Here is a 21,181-nt window from a genome sequence, read left to right as displayed (position 1 = left end):
TCATGGAGATAACACTATTTTGCTATTTTAACTGATCACGTGCTGCTATGTGGAATAGTTATAACGTGTGGCGGAACATGATTAGTTGGGGATAACAAAATATCCCCATGATATACAAGTTTTTCTGCCGGTTTGAGACTAAGGCCTCGGTTAATGCTGCTTCATATGCAAAAATTACCTTAAAAAAAACATTTCATCTCTAACATTTTGCATTTGAGGGTTAATGAGGCAGTGTTTTCAAACACTGAAACGACACTGTTGCAGTAGCAAGCATAGGCTTCTAAAAATCCCATGTTTCCAAGACGAAGCAAGCACGCACATGGTTGAGCTTAAAAACTGTGTTCATATCGTTAGAGTCGAAAATGCTGATGTCGAGCACACATGCAGATGCAACGACATTTCGTTAATTACTTGCGTGTGGAGTTGAAAACGCTGATTTTGAGCAAACAGTTGCACATGGTTAGGAAGTGTGCTATGAGGTGCTGTAATTCTGATTTCTATTTCCGTTGCTCTATCAAATACTAGGGCCACCACCTGTCACCATGGAACTAAATTGTTCCTTTTTTTATTTATATCTTTTTTTATTTATATCTTTTTTCTCTTCTTAGCTGCATAAAAGTTTGATATAAAGCTTAAGCTAGAGGAAAACTAGTTTGCAATATGGTAAAGGGAAGATGGGTGAGGTTGCTGCTGCCGGTCTTTTTTCTGTATGGCATTGCCAACCCTTGTTCTGTCCTCGTAGAGGCATGCGTGCTGGAGCAGAAAATTTGAAGGGTAAGCTGATGAAGAAGCAGGACAGGCTTTGCCATGTAAAGGCCTTGTTTAATCCAAGTTTGCCAAAGAAAAAGGAGCCTTTAACCTTCTACTTTAGACATACTATTGATGCCCCTCTCTATGAGTCCCCTAGGGTACTATTCATCTCTCTCTCTCCCCCTCTCTCTTACAGACTGAAGATCTTGCATAATTCATAATTTGCTTGAATGCTACTTTAATTTGCAGGCTCCATTTTATCAATATTTGGAGGATGAGCAAAGGGTTTTTAAAGCAATTTTTCAGGACGAGGAAAAAACTCAACTCAATGAGGTGCCTAGCTCTCTTCTTGTTATTTTCCTGCATTTCTATACAAATTTGAACTTTTTCTCAATTGTTATCACCCTTAATCAGCTGGGGTTAGGTTTAAGGACGTATCATGTGATTATGCAGGAAGAGTGGAGAATTCAAATGCCAACCATGCAAGTCTTGTTCTTGTCTATCTACCTTATACTATATGTAAAGTTAAGAATGAAATCGATGGGGAAAGACTACCCTTCTCATGTTCCTCAAGACATTTCCAAGGTTCTTGAGATTGACATTGTAAGTAAGCATACCATAATCCATTGGGGAAAAAAAAGAATCAATAGGTAATTAGTTTCATGTACTTGAGGGAGATTTCCCAGGTCACATTTCTTTGTTTATTTGTTTGTTTTTTTATTTTTCTAGACAAGATGGGAGCTCCGAGGCCCTTCAGATTACGAGCCAGGGGATTTTAGCCTCACTATCAAAGGAACCATATACTCTGAAAGACAAGGAGCACAAAGCTGGCTTAGAAACATATTTGATATCAACATAAGCTTCATTGTTTCGCCTCTGCTTGCTTGGGTGCCGGATGATGTTATGCGAAACATTACAAAAACGGTTAGTTCTTCAAAACCCAAGTGTGCTAGGCTATTTGATTTTCTCTTATAGATACCATACAAGTACAGTTAGAAAATGAGGGCAAGTATCTTTCTGGCCAATTAATGTTTTCGGCGAACAGCTTGTGAAGACGACGATGGACGATGTGAAAGTAAATGCCAGGCTGCTAGCAGATTATGACAAATTCAAAACAGAGAAGCTCAAGAATGTGGTCTAATTAATCATATGAGTAGTACTCATTGAAAAATCCAAGTACAAACATATGTTGAATTTTTGAATGTCTTGAAGAACAAAAAGAAAGAAGAACTGCTGCAACTAATAAGTAAGGAGTAGTAGGACACATTGAAGGCACCACAAGACTCAGAGGTGGTTGTTCTTCATTCATTGTATTGTGAACCAACCATGGCCAAATTGTTTCCCATTTCCATCTTGATTGCCCTGTTTTCACTCTGTTGTGTATCAATTAGGTTGCAAGTTCTAAGAAATTAGTAATGAGAAAGAAATAGGGACTAAAAAGTAAAGTTAAATGATTCTACAAAGTTTCACAACGTGATTGAAAAGACAAACAAACCAAAGGAAAAAGAAAAACAATGGAGATGCAGGGGATCGAACCCTGTACCTCCCGCATGCAAAGCGGGCGCTCTACCATTTGAGCTACATCCCCAATTTATTATAAAAAGGACATTAAAACTTTAAGAAAACCCACCATCTTAATATTCCAACTTCCAAATAACCGTGGCTCTCGCATGCAAAGCGAGCGCTGCCATTTGTTTCATCTATACATGAAATAAGAATATGATTAATTTATTTAGCAAATTGGGGATGTAGCTCAAATGGTAGAGCGCCCGCTTTGCATGCGGGAGGTACAGGGTTCGATCCCCTGCATCTCCAGTGGTTCTTTGTTTTTTTGGGGCTTTTAAAAACAGCCTTAATTTGCATTTTTACAAGCATAATGAACAAATAAGGAGAAGCATAATGAATAAACGTCATAAAGTTCCATTCAATAGGACATCAAATAGGCCAAACAAATCTAATTAATCACCACTTGCATTATTTATGTACAACACATCACCAATAATCAGAGCAAGAACAAGAACCTTGCTTGAAACAATGAAATCGATTCCGATCCCTGATTACAATTTCTCGGTTATAAACATGAGAAACTATTTTCATAGCAGAATGACAGTCTACACATATCCGCAGATTCTTGAAAATATAAAGAGTTGAGCCAGCTCTTGTGCTTATAAGTCCAAAACAGACTGCCAGCTTTTCACTGTGGCAGAACAATGCCTGCCCTATCTCCTCCAGCTTATCTGCATCATCATCTCTACTGTCAACGCCAAAGAAAACTTGAGAACCAGTATTTGGGACATAACCAGCCAATCTCAACCTTTGTATCATCTCATCCAACTTCATGTAAATCTCCATCGTCTGTGGGTGTGACTTATCTCCGGCACTGAACTGATGAACTTGGCAACCCACATAAACTGAACTCATTCCAGGCACCTTTCTTATACCCCTGTTCTTAAGATCCTGCCTCAGTGAGTTAGCCTTGTCCTGCTTTCCACCTAAAGCATACATGTTTGAAAGCAGGACATGATGATCTGTGTTGTGGGGATGCATTCGAACCAGTTCTTGCAGAATGCGTTCGCCCAGCTTTAGCTTTCCGTGGACTCTGCAAGAACCAAGAAGGGAACCTAAAACAACCTCATTTGGAGGCATTGGCATTTTCTTAATCAAGACTTCAGCCTCTTCTAAATGACCAGCCCTACCTAGAAGATCCACCATACAAGCATAGTGTTCTATCTTAGGTGTTACACCGTATGATGCTTCAAGATTATCAAAGTAATGTCGACCCTGTTCAACAAGGCCTGAGTGGCTGCAAGCACTCAACAAAGCTGTAAAGGTTAAATCGTCTGGCTTGGCTTCTTTGAGCATTTGAGGAAACATATTCAGAACAAGTTTACCCCTTCCATGCATTGCCAACCCACTAAGCAAAGCATTCCAGGTCACTTCATTCCTTTGGTGCATGTGCTCGAAAACTTTCAACGCAGTGTCTACTCTACCACATTTTGCATACATGTCAACCACTGCTGTGCCAACCATGATATCAATCTCATTACCCACTGCCTTAACAGCATAGGCATGAACCCAACGGCCTGTCATCGTATCTCCCGATTGCGCAGAAGCCGATAAAAATGAACAGAGGGTGACATAATTCAATCCCAAACCACAACCAAAAACCATTTCTTCAAGAAGAGAAAAGCCTTCACGGATAAGCCCAACACTCACATAACCAACAATCATAATCGTCCAAGCAACCTCATTCCTCTCAGGCATATTATCAAACACCATCCTCCCACTTCCCACACCTTCCAACTTAACCACACCATCCAAAATCACAGTCCACGACACGACGCTCCTCTCCCCCATCTCTTCAAACACCCGTCTCGCCATACCCAATAGTCCACACTTGACATACATATCCATGACCCCATTGCAAGCCTTGACACTAGAACCCAAACCCACCTTCATCACAAACCCATGCCCTTGCTCCCCAATCTCAACGTTGCCCAGCCGAGCACACGCATTGAACAAGCAAGCCATGGCCACGTCGTCCACCCTCACGTTTTCTCTTCTCATTTCGACAAACAAACGAAGCCCACTTTGGGGCATGCCGTGGCGGGAAAAGCAGCCCATCAGGACAGTCCAGTCCACAGAGTCTTTGTGCGAGTTGGGAATTTCATCGAACAGCTTGCGGGCAGAGCATACACTGCCATGGGCGGCGTAGAAGTGGAGGAGGGCATTGTGAAGGAATGAGTCTGGCATGGCGGCAAGGCCGCCGGTGATAATGGCTGCGTGAAGCTTCTTGCCCATGTCGATAGAGCGTTGGCGCGTGCATGCTCGAATAAGCGAACGGAGGTGGCGGTTGGGGAGCGATGCCAAGACAGCGTTGGTTGGCCATCTCATAAGAGAGGCTGAAAGAGGCAGCTTATGTTTGGACCTGTGGAGAAACAGAAGAGTAACATAGACCGAACCAAGGGAATTGTTCAGTCGTTTACTTAATACAGATAAGCCAATAACAACTTTTTATTTTCTTTATCTTAGTAAGTAACATGGGAGGATGGGATGCGTGAGTTAAGCCAGTTGGTCAGGGGCGGTGAGGCCTGTCTCTTTGCACTAAAGTTCGAGTAATATGGGAGTTATTCAGATAAAGAAGAAAGGAATTCCGATATATGATTAACTGTACTTAATGAGTAATGAACCCACTCATGGTGAAAGCAAAGCATATGTCTTTTTAGTAGTGAATACAACCAGCAAAGAATCGAAACGTATCAATATTTTGCCATTACTACACAATCAAGCATCTCCATCTTGACAACTCAATTTTGCACACTCGAAAAATAAGGAGAAACAAGAAAATGAAAATCTGTTTGTTCGAAACACCCACAAGCTCAAACAAGCAAAAATGTCTTGGCTATTTAAGTTTGAAGTACAAGATCAAGGCGATGGCAATGACAAGAACGGCAATAACACTGCCAATAATCCACTTGTTCCTGCTCATCCTCCGTGCCATGGAAGTCAAAACTCTCTTGCTTTTCCCTATGTTGTCATCCACCCCATGAAGCTGCAGTAGAAAGAAAACAGTCAAATAATTATGTCCAAGGGTGCCATATATGTTCTTGCATTGATAGCAAACAGTTATACCAACAACTTTTGTGCTTCGAGAAACTTATTTTTAGTAAAGTAAATGGATACATACAGCCATAGCTCACTGCTGAAAACTAAAACTAAAAACTATGAAAAGAAGATGAAGAGTAAATCATGTCCAAGAGGTGGTATGTCCAAAAGCACAAAGTACAATGGTGTAATTTCATTATTCTCATACATTACTCAGAAGGAAGGGAAGGTGTGCATACTACTGACTAAACGTAAGGGAAAAAAGATGAAAAAGATAGTAAATCGACCCTAAAACGAATACAAAGCCTGAAAAGATAATTACCGTGTTATTTGCATGTAACAGAGACTGTCTCTGTGAATGCAGATCTTGAAGGATTGAAACACCAAGCTCTTCTGTTTCCAGCATGGTTCTTCTACTGTCCTTAACTCTATCACTAGACTTGTTTAATCTCTCTGTTGACATCATTAGCCTTCCTCTTTGATCAGCTGATGCCTATTGCATTTGCATCAGTTAGTAGTGGTAAACAAGTTATCCAAAATTCAAGAAAGGATGAGCTTTCAGAGCAGAAGGGTTGAAACAGTCATGGATGTTTAGTGCACCAAATACAAAGCTCTGGAATGCACACACTAGTCTCATCATACGTCACAATAGAGGAAAAACTAATAATTATGACAGAAGTGCTTAGCGAAACGAATTTTCAAAGAATCTCACACGCATTCTTTCTGCACTTCTTATATATAATAAAAAGTAGAGATACAATCACGCAAAAGGATGCTTCTATGGAGCATCTTTGTTTCCAATAAGCAAGTGGCCATCAACTCAAACCAGAAACTGATGAGAATGTTCACTGACTGATTTGCTCACCAAAGTGTATTCTTCCTCACAAACTCACTACTGCGTAATGAATCACACTCGTATATTTAATAACTATTAGAAACATAAAAATTAGCTATTAGGATCTAAACATACCGTCAGAGTATCAGCCATGCCTGATTCCAACAACTCATCTCGGGCAGATGAATATGAGTTACCAGATACAAGTCTTTTAACTTCGCTTTTCAGATTATTCAGATCTGATTTATATTCCCTCAACTTAGCAAGAAGCACAGCTTTAATATTTGGTGGCAAACTTCTTGCCTCGAGGTCCATTTTCCGGATCTGAAATTTTTTGAGAAACATTCCATTTAATACAAAGTAAAAGGAAATAACAGAAACTAATCCTCCCAAGGAGAACAGTTTAACTAATTACCAAAGATTCTGCATCATCAATTGCAGCCTTTATTTCAGAAATCTTTTGCTTCTTTTGCTCTGCAGATTAAAGAAGAAGCAAAATCTGATTATAAGCATGTATAAACCCCCAACGAGCAAAATTTGAAATATTATTCTTAAGTTCATCATTGCATGAAATGACTTAAAAACCTTTTTCTCTGTATTTTTGTACCTGCAACACTCCAATCCACTACTTATGGCTGGTGTTGCTACAATACTCAACATCCAAAAAGTCAGAATGGATTCGTCTCCCATCCATTTCAATGGCATTCAATTGTTGAAAATTTTGAGAGTATAAATTGACCCCCAATCTTAGATTAGACATACAATTAATGTGCAATACCAGATCCCATCCACTCTCTTTCTTGTTTTTTCCTCTTGGTCAATAAATCATAGGCAAAGTCTACTTTCAAACAACCATTTTAACACATTAAGCATAAGATTCTTCAAACCAGTGGAGCTCTATCAGCCTAATGATTTCCACCATCTTTCGAGATCACTAAACCTAGAGCTACTAATAAGTTTTCAACCTCAAATAAAGAAGCATAATTTATGTTAGCAACTTAGCATCATCTCAAATTAACAGTCTAGTGATCAGGTAAACACATATCCCCCACCAACCAAAACCGAGAAGTCAGTTGTCGCACAATTAAGGCAAATCCCAGATGTACATTAAGATCCTCCACCAGGTTTGGGATACCTATGCTTAAATCAACAAAAAGACTGAAACTTTATCCATAAAATCCATGCCATCGGCACAATTAAATACAAACTAAATCATCTAAATTCGGGGTAGCTAAATATAAAAATCATATGTACGAAAAATAGAAACCAAATAAGAAAGAGTGGGAATTGGACCTCCATCAAGAGCACCAGCTACCGTACACTTTTTGGTGAGGTTGGCAGAGAGCTCACTGTATTGGCGCTCGTACCCTTCAAATACGTCACTCATCTTTCCCTAAATTTCTCTCTGCATTCAACCATCATACAATTTCAAAATGAATCAAAATAAAGCCCTAAATCGATCAAAATTAGGAGATTGAATTGTGCAACTATCATAATAATTTGAACGATCTGAGATCAATTGAATAAAGGGTACAGGCCTGTTAAGATCGGAGATTCAGATGGATGGCCGGAAACGAGCCTGACGTCAGTGGCGGATGTTGAATGTTTCTACCAGGCGGTGGTGGTTTGCTACTGAAAAGGATCAAAACGGCAATGTGCGCGAAATGGAACCAACAGTAGTATTAATTTTGTGTGCATCTTCCGATAAAATCACCGACCGTGGTATGCTCGGGTATTACACTTGGCTCTTCCTGCTGACAACCGGGTCGTGGGGTTTTTTTTTGGCCAAACGGGTTTTTTTTGTTTTTTTTTTGTTTTTGTTGGAAAATATATTTTATTAAAATGTCATAATATGTGTACAGTGAATAACTAGAATAGCCAATTCATGAACCAGGGGTTTACCATAGTGGTAAGCTGCCCCGCTCTTCCCCTCATGGTCACCTGAATAGTCAATTCATAACCCAAACGTGGCAAACATGAACAAAAACAAAATCTTAGTTTAAAAAAAAAAAAAACCAAAACTACATAAACAGATTCCCAATAGTAGGCGACCTACTTCTCAGAAACAATGACATGGATATGAGATAGAAAAACAAAATAAATATAAGTATAAGACATCTACTCTTTTGCCTCTTTCTTTAGAGATACTCTTATGTTTGGTGCGAGTCTATTTTGGTTCCTTTTTTTTTTTTGGGTTCATCTTCTGTCTCTCATTTTCTCTATATCATTAAAGAATAATGCCTATTAATGGGTTGGGTTATGTCTTTGTTGTGTTAATGGGTTAGGTTATTTAGTTCTTGTGTTAAGGGTTTGATTGTCAATGTGTTATTTATCAATTTGATAGGTTTTTTGTTTTATTAATGGATCAATGGTTTTATTTATCAAGTGTGTTAATGGGCTGTACTTCACATGTATGAAAGTTTTATTTCAAAATTCTTTGTTTTAAAGCAAATATCTTTTTTTTAAAAAAATATATACATATGGTTTTCTTTGTTGATTTTCTCCAATACCTAAAACATGTGTGAAAGAGAGTTTGTTAATATGCACTTAATATATATGAAAGAGAGTTTGTTAATAATATCAATAACACAACGATAATTGAAGAATTTAAGACTTTTAAGCTTTTCATAGGATAAACTTTTAATTTAAATTGACAGGACCCGACCCAATTTTCGCTTTGAAAACCGAGCCGACTCCTGTGCGTGTCCGACACCTGGTGAATGTCGGACACAAATGACCTTTCTACCCTTTCTTTAATTAAATTATCTTCCGAATTCTGCCGAAAATCCGGCAGAATCTCCCCTGTAATTTGACCATACCCAAAGTCTTCCACCTGTCAAACAATTTCAAAATCCTACCAACAGCCAGTCTATGTCAACAAACAGGTCACAACCCCAGTTTCTTAAGTTCAACAGGATATCAGAGCATGTTTAACAATTTACGGGATTTACAAAGAGTTACAACAAAATCCTACACTTTGGTGGTGGGGCGGAAGCTAGGCTGATGGCCCGGGCGGTTTCCTTCGTTCTTCTAAGGCCTGGGGGCGAAAAACAAGTTAAAAGTGTGAGTGGACAAAATACTGCTTATGAAAACATTTGAGAACATAATAACCCCCGTTTGAAAAACATGGGGATATAAAATTAAAATCTACTCATAATCAACTCGAGACATTTCAATAAGTGTAAATAAACATATTTATATAAATGTTAACATGATATACACAGTATATTCGAATAACATATACGGAGTATCAAAATATTGATAAAAATGCATGGAATCGTAACTGCATTAGAAACTTAAAATCTTTTAAAACTGCCACCTAACTGTACCCCTGATAGCCGTCAATTCCCTGGCAGGTCTCGGGCGCCACGCAGTCCACCCGAGCCGCAAACTGGCGAAATCATGGGACTATGATCAGCCTGATCCGCCGGCAGGTCCTCGGTGACACCAAGTCACTCAAGTCGCTCAGGCAGGATGCAGGGGACCGTAGTCAGCCTGATCTGCGATCCTGGCAGGTCTCGGGGACACAGAGTCAGCCGAGCCGCAATCCTGGCAGGTCTCGGGACACCAAGTCTGCCGAGCCGCAAATCCCGGCACTCACGGTCCGAGCGTCCCCGGAACTCGTGAGGCAAGTCAAGTGCACTGACTAACTGAAATCAGACCGGATGTCCGTCGACATCGGTCCAACTCTGGGTAATCACCAACTGTAAGGTGGGTACGTGGTGGTCTAAAAATCACTGTTTCTGATAAAATCTGCTATCCTTTGACTTCTGATAACTCTGGGCTAAGCTACTGTTTTAGCTCAAAAATTTCAATTCTGTTGCTTAGCTAATTTTCATAAAAATACCAGCATTTGCATAATAAAATTTATACTAAATCACTTATTCAAGATCAAATATGAAATATAATTATAAAAATCCTTTTAAGAAAGAAAAGTCCACTCACTGCTGGTCCGAGCTAGCTGGACCTCTCGAGGGTCCCTCCCGCTGGTTAGCCGGGCTCCTGGCGCCTGCTTAATCAAGAATAATTAATTAAACAACTGCTGAATAAATAAAAGTTAAATTAAACACCCTGCCCCCGGCTCCTAGAAATACGTGCATTTCATCTCAAGTTACTCCTATGCCCACAATAGCCCTTCCTGACACGGGGACCGATTTTGGAAGGTCCGATGCTCTGCTAAGCGGGAAACCGTCAGATCGGCCGACCCGGGACCTGTGGGGTCCAAGGTGTCCGATGGCCAATCTAAGCTTCCCGGAAGGTTTCTCATACAACGGGAACCAAGTTCTGCGAATTTGGCCCGAATCGGACGGTCGGATCGGCCACAAACGCGTTATCGCTGAAAACCCTAACCCTAGCCCCAGGGTTCGCGATTCCGGAGTATCCGGGACTCCGATTCGTTACCCGTCGAATCCTACGTGATCCTGAAATCACGTAGATCGACATATCCAAAATTCAGCGCGATCGAACGGTTAAACGACACTGCACCCACGGATCGCGCGATATGGAAAATCCGTTCGGGGCTCAAACGGACTCCGAATCGAGATCCGCGAAATCTCACGCGCTCGTGACGACACGAGGACCTCAAAACTGGCCAGAGCCGTGCCACCACCCTGGCCCACGCGCCACCACACGCGCGGCCAGATTGGGTGTCCAAAGCGATTCGGATGTGCCGAAAAATTGTGGAACCGAGACTCCAAACTTCTACTCTAGGTAAAACACCCTATTTGGAGTCACTTTTGTTCTTGGACTACACCCAAAAAGTGGCCGGAAATACCCGATCACGGCGGCCAAAGTTCGGCCGAATTTCAAATTGTAAAACGAACAATCTAGAGATTGAATCGATCGAAACCCAGTTAACCATCAGATAGAGCACTCAAAATAGGTGGAAAACCATACCTCACTCGAAAGAAATGGTGGCGAAACGGAGGAGATCGAGAGGAGAGAAGTTCGGGCGAGTTCCGTCGGAATTCTGCAGATTCCGATCGTTTCCAGGCGTGCCACGGCCGGCGACTGGTCGGGGAAGATCGGCGAGACCGAGGCGGAGGTGATGGTGCCCTTGCCGGAGATCGAGCCGCCCTGAGGTGGCGACGGGAACGACTGGAAGAGAGGGGCTGGGCGGCGTCGCGAGAGAGAGAGGAGAGAGAGAGAGAACTGTCGCGAGGAGAGAGAGAGTGAAGGGTTAAAAATCTGACTTTGTCCAAATTACAATTTTGCCCTTTGCGATGTTTTGATCGTAATTTCTTCGTTAAAACTCCGATTTGGGTCTACTCCGTGTCTACGAACTCGGCTTGCCGTGCTCTACGCAACGGCGCAAACGGAATTCCCAAATTCCTTTTCGATCAAAAAGTCAAATTTTTCCCTTAAGAAAAAGGTGAGGGCAAAACCGTCTTTTGGCTAGAATAAAGAAATCTTAATTTTTAGATAATTTAGTTTGGGTTCTTACATAAATAGTGTTGTTTTGTATTGCATTGCATTTATTTGTGGTTTTTGTTTTTATTAAGCTTTTATTGATGCATAAAAATGCATTTGAGGATAACGCTCAATTCGTTCTCTCATTAGGTGTATCTTTTTATGTTGGTGCTATTGAGTTTAGTACATATGTTTTGCCCGACCAACTTTCAAATCCTAGATCTACCATTGGTTGAGCTTGAGTAAGGGTGGGCATGTGTTGAGTTGGGTAGGTTTTAGTCCCAACTCGTAACCCAATCCTATAGCGATTTATGTTTTATTGGACCCAAGACTTGCTCATTATTAGGCCAACTCAACTCAACCTAAATTTCTTGTAATCGAGTTGGGCGGTTCGGTCGGATTAACTCAAACTTAAGCATATTTTTAAGTTTTAGTTCCAACCCTACGTAGCAATTAATAATTTTTTTAAACCCAAGATCCACTCATTTTTAGACCAACCTAACCTATTATTATCGAGTTGACAGTTCGATCGGGTTGACCCCTACTTGAAAGTGACATTTCGGCCGGCAAGCGGTGAGTTGCTTGAAATAAAGTCGGTTACGTTGAGAAAATCCCTACATATTATGTACCTTCCTTTGCTTAAGCAAGCCTCAAGCGTAAATTCCCCTTGCTGTCCCTGCCCTGTCCCTCGCGCTCACACTCACACAGCTGCTTACAGGTTCTCACTTTCCCAATTGGGTGATGCTTTCTTTCGTTAAAGTTGGAGACTTGAGATTGTAGTGCCATCTTTGCACTACAATTATATAATTTGCAGTTTGCTCAGTTGAGGTTGAGTTGCTTTGTTTGAAGATATGATAGTGTGGGCACTTTTAACATCAGTAGGAATCAATCTTGGTCTTTGTCTCCTCTTCTTCACTCTATATTCTGTATTGAGGAAGCAACCCAGTAATCTTGAAGTCTATGCACCGCGCTTGGTTGCTGCTAAAGAAGGATCTGAGCAAAAAAATGGTTTCAATTTCGAGAGGCTGTTACCAACTGCAGGTTGGGTGAAAAGGGCATGGCAGCCCTCTGAAGATGAGCTCCTCTCAGTCACCAGCTTAGATGCTGTGGTCTTCATTCGCATTTTTATCTTCAGGTTACTTAATAAGCTAGAATTGCAGGGTATGTTGAGATTGATTTTGCTTTTTCGAGTGCATATTTGAGTTTGTTTTGTTTGTTTTTATGCAGTTTGAGAGTCTTTGGCTTTGCTGGGATTGTTGGGGTTCTCATTCTTCTTCCAATAAATTATCTGGGGAACCAGCTCGATGTGGATTTTGATTTTTCTGATTTGCCCAACAAGTCTTTGGACTCCTTCAGTATTTCAAATGTCAATGATGGCTCAAAATGGTAATTGTCTGGTTCGGAGTGTCATCTGTAGCTGCTCTTGATTGAAACTTGTGGAAATATTGTTGACAAAAGAATTAACTTGACATGAAATTGCAGTCTTAAACACTGCCGTTATTATTCTTTGACTCATTGTAGCATTTGCTACAATGTGTTGAGTGCCTTGTATAGCCCTGCATCATATTTCCACACATTGTTCCCCAATGCAGTAATCCATTTCAGTGGCTTTCAATTCTATGCACTATATGCCCTTTATAAGTTAGTGCATCAATCAATGAAACGTTAAAGACCTAGGATTCCCTCTTTGTGCTCGCACATTCATAGCCTTAGAGGCCGTATGAGCTTAGGTTGAGATTTGGATATAGGTCTCTGGTTATCTTCTAATTCCTGTGTGGCAGCTTTGTTGTATTTCGTTTTTGTTAGACTCTGGCAGATTAAATAAACTAACTTAGAAGGGAAATATTGCTCCTAGATACCAGCAACTGAGTTGGAGTTTTCTCTTACTTTTTGTGCTTGTACGTTTATAGACTAGGAGGTGAGAATGAAGTTGTTCAAGCTCATGCCAAGATATGGACTTAGGTCTGTTGAATATCCTTCTCACATATTATTCAAACTAATTTCGACCTCTATGTGGAGTAGTTCTCTTTGATGTTGCTAGATAATGTTCAAGTCCATTTGGATTTATTATATTTATAGTAGGCATAGTAAAATTATTCTGAAGATCACCTGATTATCAGTTTTGGTCTCCCAAGGTTATGGGTTCACTTTTGTGCAGTATACATTTTCAGTGGAGTCGTCTGCTATCTTCTTCATTATGTAAGTCAGATTTTGTTTTTTAATGGCTTATTCCATCGATTTCTGGTTCATTTAGAAGAAAGAATCAACACCGATTTCAACTTGATGACTATAACTGCAGGAGTATGGCTATATCTCATCAAAGAGATATGCGCACTACTATTCATCCAAACCTCAGCCTCATCAATTTACAATATTAGTTCGTGGTATTCCTGTCTCATCTGGGAGCAGCTGCAGTGAAACTGTTGAGAGATTTTTTACAGAGTATTATCCTTCTACTTATCTTTCACATGCAGTGCTTCGCCGAACCAACGAACTCCAACGTCTCACTGTAAGAATTCCGTGTGGATAATTGATTCAATATTTTGTCCCCACTCGCCACGGCCCACAGGGGTCATATTTGTTGTGGGAGTTTATTTTGGAAAATAAGAATGGGACCTCATTTATTTTTCACTTATAATCATGTTATGTGCCTATGTTTGAATGAATTTTTTTTGGACAGTCCTGACAATGTTTGCAAGTAATCAAGCAGAAAGTAGTTTATCCTGTTTATGTAGCCTCTGCACCTCATAATTATTGACTGAAGAACAACATTTTTACGAATTAATTTGTTTTTGAGCTCTGTGATCTGCATTGACTTGACTATTTCACCACCATGCCATACATTTAATTTTATGAGGGTATTACCTTGTAACTTTAATTAATTCATTAATTTTCAAGGAGTGTCAGACTAATCCTCGACAAGTTAGGTTTTTTTTGGTTGTTTTCTAAGGCCCTGCTTGGTGCTTCTGTAATTGCTATGTGGATTCTTTTTAGGTTCTTACATATCATGCCTCAGAGTCCCTTTCTGCTTGCTTCATCCTACCCTTCCCGGTCATCAGTTGTAGCCTATATTTATTTAGTTTCTTAAACATCACATCTGAGTCCCTTCCTGCTTGCTTCGTCTCACCCTGCCTGGCCATCAGGCGTACCCTATATGTGTGTGTGTGTGTGTGTATATATATTTATTTATTTATATATTTTGGGTTTCTGAAAACATCGTACGTAAGAACATCTGAACAAATTTGTAATGCATAATTTCGAAATAGGGTTGTTTTCAGACACTAAAATTGTAACAGTTTAACATTTCTTTATCAAATGAGAAATTGACAATGAGTTATATATATTTTTTCTTTTCGTAGAGTGATGCAGAAAAGCTATACAGAAGGCTTGTGCATCTGAAATCGGAAACTAAGCCCCAGCAAAGATCCAGACGTGATGGCTTTTGCGGGCTTTTTGGACGCAAAGTTGATGTTTTAGATCAATATGGAAAGAAATTGGAAAATTTAGAAGATAATGTGAGAATGGAGCAATTGTCAGTGGCAGGAAAGGTATTCATGGAATTTTTTTTTTCAATAGAGTTTGATAATAATTGTTTCAAATGGTATAAAAGAAGATCTCCTCTAGTTAAGAATTCCTTTAGCATTAATCTGAATGTAAGAGTGAAACAAAAGTATCCATGAAACGTAATAGAAATCAGTAACACACTTCTTTATGATTATTATTATTTTTTGTTATACTGATTTGTATAATTGGAATAGATTATTCCAATATTGTTTGATTTATATGAGCATGAAATTTGATGTAGTTGATTGTTCCACAATGCCCAAAAAATATCAATAATAGGAAGTTCCAGCTGCCTTTGTGTCATTTAAGTCCCGGCTTGGTGCTGCAATAGCTTTACACATTCAACAAGGAACAAATCCCACAGAATGGGTCACCGAGAGGGCTCCGGAGCCTCAAGACGTTCACTGGCCCTTCTTTTCTTCATCTTTTATAAAAAGATGGATCTCCAAGCTGGTGGTGGTGGTTGCATGCGCTGCTCTTACAATTTTATTCCTCATTCCAGTTGTAATAGTGCAAGGCCTTACTAATCTTGAACAGTTGGAAACGTGGTTTCCTTTTCTGAAAAGCATACTGAACCTGTAAGTGGAAAATATAGCATTTTCATTAATTAACTCTCTTTTATTTAAGACGCGACGCTGAATTGTACAATTTCTTGACTTACAGAACAGTTGTCAGTGAAGTCATAACAGGTTATCTTCCAAGTCTTATTCTTCATTTGTTCCTTTCTTTTGTGCCACCCATCATGATAATGTTGTCATCCATAGAAGGTTGCATCTCTTTCAGTCAGATAGAAAAAAGTGCATGCACCAAGATGTTGTGGTTTACAATATGGAACATTTTCTTGGCAAATACACTATCAGGGTCGGTTCTCTATCGGTTCAATATCTTTCTTGAGCCCAAAAAGATTCCGGGAATCCTTGCTGATGCTGTTCCAGCACAGGTGAAAATACATACACAATTTTAGCATGTATTCCTCTCTGGAATAATCATATGAAGTTTTAAGAAGCTTTTTGAAAATTCATTACTATGGCCATGCCCTTTCTCGTTTTTCTTAATTCTTAATTAAAAAAGCTATTTGAACTGTTTAAGGGTTTGTAGTAAGTTGAGATGTGAAATTTTTATTTAACTACTTCCTGGTAATTTTTTCCCGACCTATAAAATTTTCAAATACTTTTTCTTGATCATCATTAAGTTATAATCTTGGTGATAATGTGAGGATAATTTGTTATCAATAAAAAATTTGTGGTTCTTGTATGATTGTATCTTTGTCTGCCGAACTTGAGATTTGGCTTAAATGTTAAAAGTTGAACTTTTGAAACCATGTATTTGCATCAGGAATTGATGATGAAGGATATTATATAGATTCTTTATCTTCGATGCAGGCATCATTCTTCATTGCATATGTTGTGACATCTGGATGGACCAGTCTTCTATCCTCAGAACTCTTCCGCCTGCTTCCCCTGATTTCCAGTATTATAAAAAGACCATTTTCAGGAAAAGATGATGATGAATTTGAGGTTCCTTCAATTCCATACCACAGTGACATTCCTAAAGTTCTGTTTTTCGGACTCCTTGGAATAACATATTTCTTCCTGGCTCCGCTGATTCTCCCCTTCCTTTTGGTTTACTGTTGTCTGGGATACATAATCTACCGTAACCAGGTTAGTTGAATGCTTTCTTTTTATGCAAAACTATTGCATAAAAATGATTAAAATTCTACCTTTCAACATGAGACAACCTACTTCGAACATTAATGCTCATTAAAGGTGAATAGCATAGTATAATATTACAATCAGTATAATCAAGTGACAGCTTGGGCACACATATATTTTCTGAACTAATTGCACAAATTTACATAATCTCGTTGTAAATCTAATGCCATTATGTCAATATTTATTATGGATTGATCCACATGACTAAGCATTGTCCTGATTTGAATTGTAGCTACCTGTCAAATTGGATTGTTATTTACTCCGTGGTTCACAGTATGCCTTTTTCATTTAACTATAGGAGACCTCTAAGGCATAGACTGATCATAATTTAATTTAGAGAAAAGGTGGCATGGGAGGGAAGTTGGGAGTTAGGACATGATATAACTTTATTTTTCAAAAACTGTCAATGCAACATATTGGGTCCTTCTGACTAACAATTAGTGTTTCAAGGAGCAGACTGAAACTCCAAAATATCGGTTGTATCACGAAAAATTATAGGGTAAAATCACTCTGTGGCTACATGATGCCACCCAAAAATTAATGGTGCAAGGGTAAAATCACTCTGTGGCTCCATGATACCGCAAAGAAAAATTGATACAACCCCAAACTGAGCACCTCGAAACCTCAGGCAAAGAAGCTTTCTGCATGGTAGAATTTTCTCTTCATTGAAATGTCTTTTGATTTTTGGCAATTTGTTATAGTGATATCAGAAGCTCATATAGGATCCTTGTTGAGTTGAATTACTTACCACTCAAATACTTGCTGACGCTTTGATAGTACTTCCTAGTTTGTACCATCTAAGTTATGTTTTTGGTCATTGGTGGAAATTTTATTTGTATTATTCATTGTATTTACCTATATGCAACAGCTGCTAAATGTATATGCACCCAAGTATGAAACTGGCGGAAGATTTTGGCCAACTGTGCACAACTCAACAATTTTTTCCTTGGTACTGATGCACGTTATTGCAATTGGGATATTTGGGCTTAAGAAGCTTTCCTTGGCTTCTAGTTTGATTGTCCCTCTTCCAATTCTCACGCTTCTTTTTAATGAGTACTGCCGTAAACGATTTCTACCAATATTCAAAGACTATCCTGTTGAGGTAAGTTGGCACCAAAACCATCTATTTAGTTTCGATTTTGTATTTAGTTAATATCCCAACTTTGATCTATAGCATTCACTGTATATTGTTATGTCAATCTGATAGTGAAACCCAAGCGGTTATGATCTTTTGTTGCATCTTATTGGCTAATATTGCTTCTTTTCCTGACACTTTTTCGTCCCCTTGTATGTCTTTTCTAAAAGCTAAACAATGCCTCAGCCGACATTTTGGCATGTATGTAAGGCTCTAATTACTGTGTTTTATATGTAGTGTTTGATAAAGAAAGATAGAGAAGACCAAAATGATCCTACAATAGCTGTGTTTTATGATAAAGTACGCACTGCATATAAGGATCCAGCTCTGATGCCAAAACGCCATCCAAGAAGCACTGATGACCATAACTCACCCCTTCTTCAAGCTGGAGTCTGAAGCCCAACAATTTGTCTTCTTACACTAAAAAATTTACCTGTCTGTCAATAATTTGAAATGCTTGTGGAAAGAAAGAAAGCTTGTGCCGCTAATACTGGGACAAAGTTTCGGCTAAAACTCAAGATAAGATTGTGTCTGTGAAGTCATATTCTGTATTCATGTAAAATGTAAAGTATATGATCTTTGAGGTAGGTCTATTTTGGTCATTCTCACTGCTATGTTATGGACTATTGATATTATGCTTGAAGAAGGTATAAAATAATACTCTTTTAGTTAGTGGGATAGGCAACTAACTAAACTAACTAAACTAACTTTCGGTTGCCAAGGCCCAAACATGGTGATACTGGTGTTCCATTTGTCAACTTAAAACACTTCTTCCACAGCATTCTTGGAAGCATTCCATATCCATTTCAATATGTTGACCCTTTGTTGAAACCCTATTTCAAAACCCATTATTTATCTTCTTTCCAAGAATGAACCTGGCATTTGTCAACCATACATATTATTTTCGGGCTCTGTCCCCTGTGCCACAAACAGCCTACATCTGAAAAACTGGAAACCAGAGAATGCTGACAATTGGCTTGTTCTTCAGCCTCCACAAGGAGCAACAAAAAGGGCTTTTGCAATCTTCTCAAAAAAAACATTAGGATGATCAAATTCAAGTTGCCCCTGACGCAATCTAAGCTTCCCCTTTCCATGCTAGCTTACATACCCTATTTTTTTCCTCTGCAATGAAGATGAACCAGAATCACAAACACACGTCATCACCTGCAGACATGGGAGCAGCACAAGCTTAAAGTGCAGTAAGGAATACTGGGCCGGGCAACTTTTTTTGGCCTTTTCAGATAATGAAGAAGATGACCCAAATTCATATGTGAATCGATAAGCAAAACAAAGAGACCACTTAACCAATGGTTCTTCCCTAAGAGCGTTTACAATCATGCTCTTTATTTTTCAATTAAATTTTAGCTAAAAACATATAAAAGTTATTTTAGGAGCTCTCCATACAATTTAAACGACAATCATGCTCTCTAGTTTAGGGAGTCATAAATGCTATAACTCTTTTTTAATTGGTCCATCTTTATTAAAATATATTTTAAAAAATAGTTAGCATTAATTAAATGTTTGAAATGCTCATTAAATAAAGCAGCATTAAATTATAGGGAGCCACTATGAGTCCATTCTCTCTCCTCAGATTTAGGAACTCCTAGATGTCTCCCTATTTTAGGATGTGAATAGGGAGTATGGTTTGAGTTGTATTTTTCTAATTCCTCCATAAATAGCGACTTTTAGGTTTGGAATACTAAAATAATTTTCTAATATTTGAAATTGTTTTTAAAATATATTAGGAAATTAAAAATTATTTTAAAGTCCACAAAATTATTTCAGATGAGTAAATATAATTAATTATGATTTATTAAGTAATTTATGAAATTAATTTAAATACTTTAAATACTAATTATTCATTAAATAAATAATAATTAAATAAGACTTAGATATTATTAATTGAAATTATTAAACTAAACAAACTAATTTTGTATAAAAAATATATATTAAAAATAGTCAGAAAAATAATTTCAAATAATTAATTACTACTTATTAAGTAATTTATGAAGTTAGTAGAAACCATTTTACTTTTAAAATGTTCTATTACATTTAAAGAGTATATCCGGTCGGTTATACTTTTAAAATATAATAATATTTAAAGAGTATAGATGCTTAGTAAAATATTTAAATAATAATTCACTAAAGAAATAATAATCAAATATAATTACTAATTAAAATAATTAAAAAAGGCTATAAGTAAAAATCATTTTATTCAGTATAGCCCCATGGCTATACTTTTAAAATATTCTAATACTCGTAAAAAGTATAGCCGCCCAACTATACTCTTTAAATATATATATATATATATATATAGCAAAATGCAGAGAATGATAAAACATTCAAAATACCAAAAAATTCCATTGGTTAATGCAAACATTAAGAATTGAAATTATTAATTAAATGAGGATAATATAGTAAATTCACACATTTTCATATTTAAAAAATTAAAATTAAAAGAGAATTCATATAATGGATCTTATTTTTATGGAACACAACTACCCATTATATTTTTAATTCTAAAATAAGTTTAAACTTTTTATAAATAAAAAAAAACCTCTCACAGACGCGGAAGTACGTGCGAAGAGGCTAGTAGTATTATATTTTAAAAGTATCCTAGCTTGTCTAACAAGTAAACAATAGGAGCTCTATATAAGGTATTAGACAATCCAATAACCAAATATAAGTGGTTCGGCTCATTAATTTTGGCTATAAAGATGATAAAAAAATTGTCAGCGGGGTCTAGTTCAGTTGAAAAAGATCTTGAATTGCAATAAGTAATGATCTCATATTCAAACTACTATTACATATTGGTAGTGTGTGTATGAGTTAGTGAAACCTTATTCCTTTGTAGTTTAGACTATCACTTATATGAAATAAAGATAATTAAAAGAACTAAAAATTTAGTATGAAATACAAATTTAAACTGACCAACTCAAACTGATCGCATCAGATGTAAACTGATCTTGTTTGGTTCATTGTGGTCTAAAAAAATCCTTATAAAACATGTTCATTTTGATTAAATGTAAAGTAAGAATTTTTATTCTTCTAACTAGCCCCTTGGCACACGCTCAAGCATGTGCCAATGGTTCTTTTTTTTTAAAAAAAAAAATTTGTAAAATTAAGAAAAGATAAAAGTATGATCTATTATCTTATTTTATTTTTATTTTT

At 37.9% G+C, this 21,181-nt stretch overlaps 4 protein-coding genes and 2 non-coding genes across 9 annotated transcripts; 3 read left to right on the top strand and 3 right to left on the bottom strand.

Annotated features, from left to right (window-relative positions):
• Positions 1 to 580: 580 nt before the first annotated feature.
• LOC117622471 lies at positions 581 to 2,159 on the top strand. The gene is made up of 5 exons (XM_034353143.1): positions 581 to 908; positions 1,000 to 1,083; positions 1,204 to 1,353; positions 1,480 to 1,674; positions 1,796 to 2,159. The coding sequence occupies exons 1-5, from the start codon at positions 675 to 677 to the stop codon at positions 1,889 to 1,891; spliced, it is 759 nt and encodes a 252-aa protein (XP_034209034.1). The 5' UTR covers positions 581 to 674; the 3' UTR covers positions 1,892 to 2,159.
• Positions 2,160 to 2,265: 106 nt separating this feature from the next.
• On the bottom strand, positions 2,266 to 2,338 carry TRNAA-UGC. Its single transcript has one exon. It is a non-coding gene; the product is annotated as a tRNA-Ala (tRNA).
• A 154-nt stretch (positions 2,339 to 2,492) lies between these two features.
• Positions 2,493 to 2,565, top strand: TRNAA-UGC. The gene has a single exon. It is a non-coding gene; the product is annotated as a tRNA-Ala (tRNA).
• A 140-nt stretch (positions 2,566 to 2,705) lies between these two features.
• LOC117622038 (pentatricopeptide repeat-containing protein At5g15340, mitochondrial) lies at positions 2,706 to 4,799 on the bottom strand. The gene has a single exon (XM_034352546.1). The coding sequence runs from the start codon at positions 4,642 to 4,644 to the stop codon at positions 2,743 to 2,745; it is 1,902 nt and encodes a 633-aa protein (XP_034208437.1). The 5' UTR covers positions 4,645 to 4,799; the 3' UTR covers positions 2,706 to 2,742.
• An 87-nt stretch (positions 4,800 to 4,886) lies between these two features.
• Positions 4,887 to 7,916, bottom strand: LOC117622039 (vesicle transport v-SNARE 13). The gene is made up of 6 exons (XM_034352547.1): positions 7,729 to 7,916; positions 7,484 to 7,595; positions 6,606 to 6,664; positions 6,326 to 6,514; positions 5,678 to 5,848; positions 4,887 to 5,302 (listed from the first exon to the last, which is right to left on the bottom strand). Exons 2-6 carry the CDS (start codon positions 7,575 to 7,577, stop codon positions 5,153 to 5,155), a joined length of 663 nt encoding a protein of 220 aa, XP_034208438.1. The 5' UTR covers positions 7,578 to 7,595; positions 7,729 to 7,916; the 3' UTR covers positions 4,887 to 5,152.
• Positions 7,917 to 12,207: 4,291 nt separating this feature from the next.
• On the top strand, positions 12,208 to 18,682 carry LOC117620675 (CSC1-like protein HYP1). 4 transcript variants are annotated; one of them, XM_034350816.1, is made up of 11 exons: positions 12,208 to 12,734; positions 12,827 to 12,985; positions 13,735 to 13,798; positions 13,899 to 14,108; positions 14,959 to 15,147; positions 15,443 to 15,741; positions 15,827 to 15,852; positions 16,024 to 16,103; positions 16,546 to 16,824; positions 17,744 to 17,977; positions 18,248 to 18,682. In XM_034350816.1, exons 1-11 carry the CDS (start codon positions 12,451 to 12,453, stop codon positions 18,404 to 18,406), a joined length of 1,983 nt encoding a protein of 660 aa, XP_034206707.1. In that variant the 5' UTR covers positions 12,208 to 12,450; the 3' UTR covers positions 18,407 to 18,682. The 4 variants fall into 4 exon arrangements, with proteins under 4 accessions (XP_034206707.1, XP_034206706.1, XP_034206705.1 ...); XM_034350815.1 differs by having other exon boundaries at positions 15,928 to 16,103; XM_034350814.1 differs by having other exon boundaries at positions 12,209 to 12,734; positions 15,827 to 16,103.
• The last annotated feature ends 2,499 nt before the right edge of the window (positions 18,683 to 21,181 follow it).

The sequence above is a fragment of the Prunus dulcis genome, chromosome 3 (genome assembly GCF_902201215.1).
Source record: "Prunus dulcis chromosome 3, ALMONDv2, whole genome shotgun sequence".
In the NCBI taxonomy this organism is placed as follows: domain Eukaryota; kingdom Viridiplantae; phylum Streptophyta; class Magnoliopsida; order Rosales; family Rosaceae; genus Prunus; species Prunus dulcis.
Note: the sequence above shows the minus strand (reverse complement) of the source record. Positions and strands in the feature narration are given on the sequence as shown.

What these genes read in the sequence shown, in the direction of transcription:
- LOC117620675 (XM_034350814.1), top strand. Translation starts at nt 12,451, where the DNA reads ATGATAGTGTGGGCACTTTTAACATCAGTAGGAATCAATCTTGGTCTT. An exon ending in AATTGTCAGTGGCAGGAAAG is followed by an intron (nt 15,148 to 15,442) that starts GTATTCATGGAA and finishes TATCAATAATAG; the next exon opens with GAAGTTCCAGCTGCCTTTGT. An exon ending in CTGATGCTGTTCCAGCACAG is followed by an intron (nt 16,104 to 16,545) that starts GTGAAAATACAT and finishes TCTTCGATGCAG; the next exon opens with GCATCATTCTTCATTGCATA.
- LOC117622471 (XM_034353143.1), top strand. Translation starts at nt 675, where the DNA reads ATGGGTGAGGTTGCTGCTGCCGGTCTTTTTTCTGTATGGCATTGCCAA. An exon ending in AGGTTCTTGAGATTGACATT is followed by an intron (nt 1,354 to 1,479) that starts GTAAGTAAGCAT and finishes TTATTTTTCTAG; the next exon opens with ACAAGATGGGAGCTCCGAGG. An exon ending in TGCGAAACATTACAAAAACG is followed by an intron (nt 1,675 to 1,795) that starts GTTAGTTCTTCA and finishes TTCGGCGAACAG; the next exon opens with CTTGTGAAGACGACGATGGA.
- LOC117622038 (XM_034352546.1), bottom strand. Translation starts at nt 4,644, where the DNA reads ATGAGATGGCCAACCAACGCTGTCTTGGCATCGCTCCCCAACCGCCAC.
- LOC117622039 (XM_034352547.1), bottom strand. Translation starts at nt 7,577, where the DNA reads ATGAGTGACGTATTTGAAGGGTACGAGCGCCAATACAGTGAGCTCTCT. An exon ending in AGCTGGTGCTCTTGATGGAG is followed by an intron (nt 6,665 to 7,483) that starts GTCCAATTCCCA and finishes TTTAATCTGCAG; the next exon opens with AGCAAAAGAAGCAAAAGATT. An exon ending in TTGATGATGCAGAATCTTTG is followed by an intron (nt 6,515 to 6,605) that starts GTAATTAGTTAA and finishes AAAAAATTTCAG; the next exon opens with ATCCGGAAAATGGACCTCGA.